This window comes from Trypanosoma rangeli (genome assembly GCF_003719475.1).
Source record: "Trypanosoma rangeli strain AM80 chromosome Unknown Tra_15.4_contig_00480, whole genome shotgun sequence".
In the NCBI taxonomy this organism is placed as follows: domain Eukaryota; phylum Euglenozoa; class Kinetoplastea; order Trypanosomatida; family Trypanosomatidae; genus Trypanosoma; species Trypanosoma rangeli.
In genome coordinates, this window is record NW_021706225.1 from 1 (window position 1) to 8,910 (window position 8,910).

Genomic DNA, 8,910 nt, shown 5'->3' on the forward strand with positions numbered 1-8,910 from the left:
AGCTGCCGAGGAGAAGCAGGCGGAACTGCAGGGCCAGGTTGAACAGTTGCAGGGTGATGTGGCTGAGCGTGATCAGAAGCTGGAGGAGATGCTTGCTGCACAGAAGGACCTTGAGGAGCGGTACGCCGACGACACCCGAGCTGCCGAGGAGAAGCAGGCGGAACTGCAGGGCCAGATTGAGCAGCTGCAGAGTGATCTTGGCGACAAGGAGGCCGGGCTGGAAAATGCTGAAGCTGAGCATGATGAGGCTATTAAAGCTCTTGAGTGTATTCTTGAAGAGCGTGACCAAGAGATTGAAGAGCTGTTGGCTGCACAGAAGGAGCTTGAGGAGCGATACGCCGACGACACCCGTGCTGCCCAGGAGAAGCAGGCGGAGCTGCAGGGCCAGATTGAGCAGCTGCAGAGTGATGTGGCTGAGCGTGACCAGAAGCTGGAAGAACTGCTTGCAGCACAGGGGGAGCTTCTGAATTGTCAAGAAAAGGATGCGTGCGCTGCCCAGGAGAAGCAGGCTGAGCTTTTGCGGCGTTTGGAACTTCTGGAGAATGAATTGCAAGCCACTGAGAAGCAGATGCAGGATGAAATATCTGCTTACGAGGCTGAGGTGGATGATTGGCGCTACAAACTTGGTGAGGAACAGCGCCAGAGCGAGGAGCAGTCTGCTGAGTTTGAGGGTCGTATAACGGAGCTTGGCAAGGAGCTGCGGGATGCCAACAGGCGCATTGAGGAACTGAGGCAGTATATGGTTGATGTCGAACAGTACGTTCGTGGTGCCTATCAGACGACGCTCGAAGGATTCTGTGCAACGCGGCAAGAGGCGCTAGAAATGCTCAGTCTTAGCACTACTTCCAACATGAACGACTACAAGAACGCTATGGCGGCAAGGGTGCAACTGATGGCGGCGGTAGATCAGCTGCAGCAGATGTTGGAGGATGAAAAGCGGCAGGCGGAGGAGGAGATTGATAAACTTCGCAGCTCACTAGCGGAGTCGAAGTCCTCGAGCCGGAACCGTTTGAAGGATGTCATTGCGTTTGTGCGGTCTGCGCAGGGTTTTCTCGTTAAGGCGGTGGAGGTTGGCGCGGACTGCGCTGATGGGAACTCACGCCTGGGGTCACCAGAGCCTCGTCTTGGCGTTTCAGTGCCACTTGGTGATCACTCAAACAAGGAAAATAATGCGAAGCGCAGCAGCCCACAAGCTATGCTCACATCGGTGGGCCATGCGGTGTGAGTGGGCGGTTAGTCTGATTTCCCACAATGGGATAGTTTGACAGTAGAAGGAGCGCACAAGGCGGTTATGAATTCTGCAGTGGAAGGCCTCATTATTTTCTCTGCGCGAGAGTTTTGTCTTGTTTTGTGTCCTCCGCTCTGGGCACTGTTTCTGATCTAACAGCTATTCACTTGCATTGTACTGTGTGTATGTGTGTGTGGAAGTGGAAGTGGAAGTGGGGGTGGGGGCGGTATGTAGCGTGCCCGTGTCCCGACACACTCGTTTTGCTTCCGTCATTTTCTACGTGCTGTCTTTGGTTACTTGTTTTTCCCCTGCACACGACCAGCCGCCTCTTCCCGCGTGCTTCCTCCGTCTTCTGCTGCTCTTCCACCGCCATCGCACCTTTATCGGCCGGTGCGATGGCGGTGCGGCGACGGTGGGATGCAAACACACAAGCCGAAGCAGGATTCAAACAACTGGGCCCACAAAAAAAAAAGCGCTAAAAAAGCGAAACGTAAGGACAAAGAGGCTGCACGGTTAGAGGTGCGCGTGCTGCTGAGGGGCTCATACATCACATGCGCATACATATTTATTGGTGCATGTCTACAGGGTCACTCTCTCCTGCCGTTCTCTCTCTCTCTCCGCACACACACACACACACACACAGACCGACAAACAAACAGGACCCCAAATGAAAATATAGATAAATTAGATGTTTGTACTCATTGTTCAGTTTTGTTTTGTTTTTGTTTTGTTTTGTTCTATTTTTGATGTACTTCTTAGAGTTGGTATTTCTCCCGCCCCCCGCCCTACGTGTCTGCAACGGCGAGTAATAATAATAATAAGATCACTCGGCTGCACACATACAAACACACACACACACAAACGCAGACACACGTATACATAAATGCATCCTTTTTGTTTTGTACTGCTGTTATATGATTTCTTTATATTTGGGTATGTGTCTTTTTTTGTTCTCAGCCTGTAGGTCGCTCTAGTTTAAATTGGTGACCTGCCCCGGTGGTGGGAGGTGTTATTCTCCATTTTCCGTTTATTTTTACTCCTGCACCTTCTTTTTGTTTTTGTTTTGTTTGTTTTTGGGGCCTTGGCCCCTCCGTGCTTGCGTGTGTGTGTGCACGGGTACTGGGGGGAGCAAAGGCGTATGCGGCGACAGGGGGATGCGCCTCAGTGGGCGGGAGGGAATAGGCGGAGGGTAAAAATAAATATTTTACAACCCCCCACACACACACCTCATTTTTGTTTTGTTTTCGTTTGATTACAAATAAATGCACGCACATCGTGGTTGTGGAAGGAAGCCTGCATTTTCCCTCTGCGTGCGTGCGTGCGTGCGTGCGTTTTTTCGCTTTTTGTTTGTTTATGCGTGGTTCTGGTAGTATTTGTTGTGTTGTTAACACCTTACTTTTTTTTTTTGTTTTGTTATGCCTGTGCTGGGGCCAGCCATTGAACGAGCTCAGCGCAGCTGTATGACTCTCCTCGCCTTGTTGTTGTTGCTATTGCATGTGTGCGTGTGGGCGCTCTCGTGGCCTTATCGTCCGACTCTTCATCTCTCTTTTTCTCTTTGCGTAGGTGAGTTAAGGAGGCACACCAATAGGTGCGGTAATGTGGCCTGCGGAGGGTAGCAGTCGCCGTGGCGACGTTGTGACGGCGCGAGCAGCGGCTGAGGCAACGGACAAAGGCATCCGGGCGGGCACAGTGCTCGAAACGCTGCAGCGGGCTTCCCGACATGCGCAAGGGGTTGTCGAGACGGGTGTGACGACAACGCGCCAGCTACAGGTGCAGGGAGAACAAATGCGGCGGGTTGACCGCGGCCTCGATGAGGTGAAGCAGGAGTTGGGCGCCGGCGATCATGCCCTGCTGCGCATGACGTGGGCGGGTAGAATTAAAAGTTGGTTCAAGCCAACACCGCCGCAGCCGAGTAACAGGGGTTTGTCTTCGTCTGTGCTGTCGCCATCGTCCGCGCAGCCCCCAGAAGAGCAGCTGGGGCAAAAACGACAAGGGCAGGAAACACGTGGCAGGGACCCCCATGGGGTGAGTAGTGACGGCCGCGACAATCAGCTCTCCAAAGAGGAGGAGGAACTGTTGGATGCGTTACTGGGCGACGTGCACGTCATGCGGGAACAGGCCACTCTTCAACGGGCGATACTCACAGACCACAGTTGCCGTCTTGGTGCCATGACGACAAAAACCGACGAGGTCTGCAATCACATGGAACGTATGAACCGAAAGGTGGAAAAGATGCTTTAAAGCATCGGAAAGATCTGCCCATGTCTCTCGCGATTTTGTTTGTCTTTTCGCTCTCTCTTTTTATTAGTCTTCCACATGCAATTCACTCGCGCGCACGCGCGCGCGGGATGGAGTGGCACTGTGGTTTGTTTATGGTGAGTTTTTGCTTGATGTCAGTGCGAGATTTCTTTCATTATTACTATAATTATTTATTTTGTTTGCTTCCATGGTGGATAGTTTGCGTACGGGGCGTACTTTTTTCTTAGCCCTCCACTCCCGCCGTGTTTTTTTTTTTCTTGTAATCTCTTGCATGTGCTGCCGCAGCGACACACAGTGCTGATCGCATGCGACTGCGCAGTTTGCTCCTTCGTCAGCCGTGGCGTAGCACGGCTTCCGCGTACGCCCGTCATGGCGAGGCGGCGCGGGGCCGGCGACACAGACGCGCGTCACACGACACCGCCAGTCTGCGTGACTCGGTAGGAATGCTGATCCCTGAGGCCTTTCTGCGCCGCGACCGAGTGTCGCCCGAGGTGCTAGACCGCTCCATCGAGAAGAAGGCGCACGACCTGCTTGCCCTGGGCGCGGACGCTGCGCACGAGTTTGGCCCGTACGGTGCAGAGTTTGATCGGCGTGACATTCGCTTTCAAGGGAAGAACGGCGACCTGCGTCAGTTTGCGGAGATGGCGGCGAGGGCCGCCTCGGTGGAGAGGTGGAGTGGCACGTCACTGCAGGGCAATCCCCCGCTGGGGGACGCCGTGGCCTTCGTTGGGGGGAAACACCAGAAGCGACCTCTGCCAAGCACCACCGCAGACACATCCAAGGATACACTCACGGGCGGGAGTGCGGCGATGCTGCAGCGGGTGGTGAGGCGTCATGGAGGGGATTTGTCTCCCCTGGCGCATGCCATAGCTGCTGGTGGTGTGACCGACGCTGATACTGGAGGCCAACATGATGGTGGCGATGAGGGGAATAGGGCTTCAGTAGCAGGGGTAAAGCCGAAGCTGGAGGCGTCGTCGACAGTGACGGAAGGTAAACGACGGGTGGAACGTCGTCAACGTCGGCTTGAACGCATTATGAACCGTGAGGGGGACGTGCACCCTTGCGTGCATCAAGGCGGCTGTGTCTCACAGGGTGGGGCGGCAATGTGCCCGTTTGTCCTGCATCCTGCAACGGTCTGCGTGGCATGGCTGCGGCATGGCTGTTGCGAGGATGCTGTGCGTGGAAGTTGCCCATGGTGGCATGGTGGCATGGCTGACACCGGCAAGACAGAAGTTGTGGGAAACCGGCTTTTTTGTGGCATTGAGGACGCCAACGACGGAGACCGTGAGCTGCTGTGTGAGAGCTGTGCGTGGATGGGCACGATCCTGCAGATGTTTTTGGATCTTGTGGTCACCACACTCGAAGACGCGCGGTTTGACGTCTCGGAGGGACACGTGTCTGCTGCGACGGTGCGGGGGATTCTCGAGGCGTCACTCGGCGCGGCCTCGAGCAACAGAACAGGCCACACTTCATCCGACATGCCGCTGCACTACGACCCCGCGTATGACTTTTTGTCGGTGGATAAGGAATTGGCGCTGAGCGCCCTCATGTCGGAGGAGGAAGTGGGGTCGACGCAGGGGAATGCTTTCCACACGAACGTGGAAAAGGAGGACTCCTTTGATGTCATGCTTTCCCGCGAGTTGGCGTCGTCCCAGCAGGGAGTGGAGGCGCTGTCCTGCGCGGCGGTGGGAGACGCGGAGGAGCAGTTGCATGCCACCGCTGAAAGGCGACTTCGCCGCGTTCTCGCCAGCTTCCGCGGCTACGTCTGCGCGGTTGACGTTCACGAGGGGCCTGAGGATCGTATTTCCCTCTGTACGCCACTTACTCAGTGGTTGCTGCAGCGCGTCGCCGACGACTACCAAAATCAGAAGAGCCGGGGCAACGCAGTGGAGGCCACACCGCAAAGTCTTTTTGAGGAAGCAAGCATCACCCTGTTGCGTACTCACCTTCGGAGGTGTGGCGTTGACAAGGGTGGTGCGAGCGACAGCCTGGCAAACTCTCACCGCTGGTCTGGCTTGTTATTGCTGCAGCTGATGTCGCTGCTTACACGTCTTCCAGCATCGCGTGAGATGTTCACGGCTGTAGGCTGCATGGAAAGCTCCTTCCTCTACACGGCGTTGCTGTTGCTTCATATAAAAGGGACACCCAGTTGGTCTGCGGACAACGTACAGACACGGTATATGAGTTGCTGGGTGTTTTTTCACTCGCTTATCTCGACACTTGCGTTGGGCCTTGTTCGTGAAAGCATTCACCAGTTTACACTTGCTCGCTCTGCCTTGGTGGGTGTGGTACGGCAGCTTGCGCGTGGCGTGGAGGATCACTTCTCCATGCCGCTGCTGCGGGCGTCCGGATGGTCGGCGTGGACGGACGAACAAATGTTTGCCTCACAGCGGATGCAGGCGTACACCGCCGTGGAGTATGCACGGTTTCACCTGCCTGCCACTGCCCACTGCTTCCTGACGTCGGTCTTGAACACATTAATGCTGCACGTCCTGAGGGAGGCTATGCAACGGTATCAGCTGCGTCCGAGCCCTGTGGCTTCCGTGCTGTTTAGTGGGAGCCGATACTTGGGCGCGCCGCAGGAGTCGCTGCGACAGGAGCGATGTCTTTGTGGCGGCGGCGGCGGTGTCCTGGTGCGTCGAGGGGTGCAGCCGTACGCGTTGGAGGCTGTGGCGCTTCTTTCCTGCCTGCATGACGAGAACAACGCGGTGATGGCGCGACGGCAGCAGCTGATGGAGGAGTTCATGACACGGCGCGCGGATTATCATGAGCGCGCTGCGACGGAGCTTGCACGCTGTCGGAAGAGCTACGGCAGTGGCCATCTGCAGCACAACAATGGCGTGCACCCCGCTGACGCTGAGGACATTCATGTCTTTGAGAAACTGTTACCGCACGCCTCTGTCATGGTCTCTGCGGATGTCTTGAGCCTTTTGCTACCCGTCTTATTTCTTGGCGGTGGAGCGTACAAGGCGCTGCGTCTCGCCTCTTCAGCGATCCATGCCAGTAGAATGTTGCGACACGCTGCAAAGCAACCCATACCGTACGTCGTTCAGGGTGAGAAGACAATTCACAAGCGAGTGCGACACGGTGGGACGGGGCGAAAGCACCTTATTCGCTTGCGCGTTCCCGTGCTGCGCCGCGTTGACGCCGAGGTGAAGGAACAGGAACGTAGCGGCGTGAGTGCACGTCCTGTTGGATTGTACATGCAGCTCGGTGAAAGGGTTGTGGCGGAAATAGCAAGCATGGGCGTGCGCATGGGAGCTGCTGGTGCAAAGCTTGTACGTGGGGTGTGCGAGGATAGCGTGCGAGGGTTGCTGGTTGACTACGCCGAGGGGCGATGTTTGCCTGCACCAGATGCCGCTGACGTCCACGATGGGGGCACCATCACAGCCGCCTTTGGCGCAAGGGCGCTAAGGACCATTTTGTCAATTGCGGGCGTCGGCAGTCAATGCAGTGGTGGTGCTGCCACCTTTAGGCGAGGGTCAAGCCACGCAGCGGGCCCTGTCATCCTAGAGCGCCGTATTCCACCCACTGCGCTCCTCCTGGAGACTGTCGTGGCTCTGACGCCGACCAACGACCGTGAGGCTCACACGCTGTACGAGCGTATCTGCAGCATGGATCAGAGAGCTCTCGTCACTGACCGGGTGTTGCTTGCACAACACTATCATGCAGCTCGACGCCACTTTGGACGGGCAGCTGCAGTGGCCTCCGCTGTGTGGCTCGATGTAGTTCGTGCCGGACTTTCTTCACTCTCACGCCCATCGACGGTAATCCTGCAGCACGAGGTGGAGCAGCTGCCTGCCTCCGTCGAGTTTGGGCTGGAGACATTAGGAGCCGCATCGCATCCTCTTCCGCGTGAGAGGAGGTCGACACCACGCACGGTGGAGGAGTTGCGAGACTGTTTGGAGCAGTCGCACAAGGCAGGCGCCGCCGGGACCACCTCCGACAGTCGCCCCCACGGCGGGTACACAACATACGTGGCGCAGTGTCTCGCGGCGCACTTCATGGACGCCGGCGCCCTGCAACGCATGCGGTGGGCCGTTTTGGCCAGCACGCTTCTCGCCGTCAGAAGTGACACACTCACGGGCAAGCAGCGGGTTTGGTCGCGACTGCTGCTGCGCAACACCTTCATCTTGGCCCTGCAGGCTACCAGTTCGCAGGAGCGTGAGCGGGATCTGCAAGCGACTGTGCGTGTCTTCCTCCTCAGCGACCTCTTCCACCCCATCGTCGCCACGGTGGAACGTGCAGACGAACAGGGACTTGTGTGGTGCTCCGCCGCTGTGCGGGATCTACCGCGGTACCTTGCAGCTCAGACACACCTAGCAGAGCAGCTGCACACAAAACAGCATGCTGGTGAATTCCTCGACGGCATCAGCCATGGTCTGCAACTTTTGCCCCGTTTCAGAGCCGCAACCAGCCTTCACGACACCGATGCCACCCAAACGAATGCCTGGTGCCTGCTTGAGCCTTTCCTGCAGCACACGGAGCTGGCGATCACGTGGCTGCGGAAGTCTTTCCTTGAGGTACCACCTCACTTCCTCTTGTGGATCACCGCACACGTTGACGTAAACAACTCGCAAACCGCTTTCTCCCTCGCCGCATGGTCGATCTTTCTGCACTCTAACCATGCCGTGGATGCGGCTGTGCAGAGCGCGGTACTCCAAGCCACCTGCAAGAAACTCACTCCTGCGCACAAAGAAAAACTGCAGGAATGGCTTCACATTGCTGCAGAGACGTCCAACACCACCTGCACTACCAAGCCCACTTAACACGCATGCGTCTTGCACCTACACTACAAAAACATCAGCATCTCCGTCGATATACCTCTACGCGACAAAAAAAAAGGAAAAAAAAAGAAAACCGCAAATCCTCTTGTTTCAATATCAGCTCATAACCACAACTAACAATACCTCTACCTTACAACTTCACACTCCCTGCGTTCTCTTACTAGAAACAACACAACGACACACCCCTCCTACAACAAGGAAGCAATGAGTGAGAAGGAAGCGGCTGGCGTCGTGAATCCCGTGGATCAGCAGCAGCCGGCGGTGCCGGAGGTGACGGATGTCACGCTGGAGGCCGCGCGCAAGCAGAAGATTCACAACCTGAAGCTGAAGACGTCGTGCCTATCGAATGAGGAGTTCATCCAGGACCTGCATGTGTCGGACTGGAGCGAGACGCAAAAGCAGAAGTTGCTGGCGGCGCACGAGAAGGCGCACGAGCTGCTTGGGGCGTTGGAGGGCGGGACGAAGTGGAACCTGACGGAGGCGTATGACATCAAGAAGCTGATGCGCGTGTGCGGGCTGCAGTTGTCTGTGCGCGAGCTGTACAAGCCGGAGGACAAGCCGCAGTTTATGGAGGTTGTTGCGCTGAAGAAGACGCTGAACGAGCTGAAGCAGCACCACAACAAGACGCGCACCGTC

The 8,910-nt window shown here is 56.5% G+C and overlaps 4 protein-coding genes across 4 annotated transcripts in view, besides 6 other annotated features; all 4 read left to right on the top strand.

The window, feature by feature from the left end:
* On the top strand, positions 1-1,225 carry TraAM80_08902 (putative OSM3-like kinesin; the record flags this gene model as incomplete). Its single annotated transcript, XM_029385618.1, has 1 exon — positions 1-1,225. A coding segment is annotated over one exon (1,225 nt), but the record flags the coding sequence as incomplete, so codon positions are not given.
* A 623-nt stretch (positions 1,226-1,848) lies between these two features.
* Positions 1,849-1,886: a microsatellite.
* A 43-nt stretch (positions 1,887-1,929) lies between these two features.
* Positions 1,930-1,973: a microsatellite.
* Positions 1,974-2,062: 89 nt separating this feature from the next.
* Positions 2,063-2,101: a microsatellite.
* A 173-nt stretch (positions 2,102-2,274) lies between these two features.
* Positions 2,275-2,304: a microsatellite.
* Positions 2,305-2,535: 231 nt separating this feature from the next.
* Positions 2,536-2,560: a microsatellite.
* A 264-nt stretch (positions 2,561-2,824) lies between these two features.
* TraAM80_08903 (uncharacterized protein) lies at positions 2,825-3,469 on the top strand (the record flags this gene model as incomplete). The annotated part of the gene is made up of 1 exon (XM_029385619.1): positions 2,825-3,469. One exon carries the CDS (start codon positions 2,825-2,827, stop codon positions 3,467-3,469), a length of 645 nt encoding a protein of 214 aa, XP_029234531.1.
* A 323-nt stretch (positions 3,470-3,792) lies between these two features.
* TraAM80_08904 (uncharacterized protein) lies at positions 3,793-8,256 on the top strand (the record flags this gene model as incomplete). Its single annotated transcript, XM_029385620.1, has 1 exon — positions 3,793-8,256. One exon carries the CDS (start codon positions 3,793-3,795, stop codon positions 8,254-8,256), a length of 4,464 nt encoding a protein of 1,487 aa, XP_029234532.1.
* Positions 8,257-8,322: 66 nt separating this feature from the next.
* Positions 8,323-8,347: a microsatellite.
* A 131-nt stretch (positions 8,348-8,478) lies between these two features.
* The window catches only part of TraAM80_08905 (putative paraflagellar rod protein 3), a gene marked incomplete at both ends in the record, with an annotated part of 465 nt that continues 33 nt past the window's right edge, over positions 8,479-8,910 (top strand). Inside the window, one exon of the mRNA XM_029385621.1 lies at positions 8,479-8,910. This exon is cut by the window's right edge and continues 33 nt beyond it. Coding sequence (XP_029234533.1) covers positions 8,479-8,910 — 432 coding nt within the window.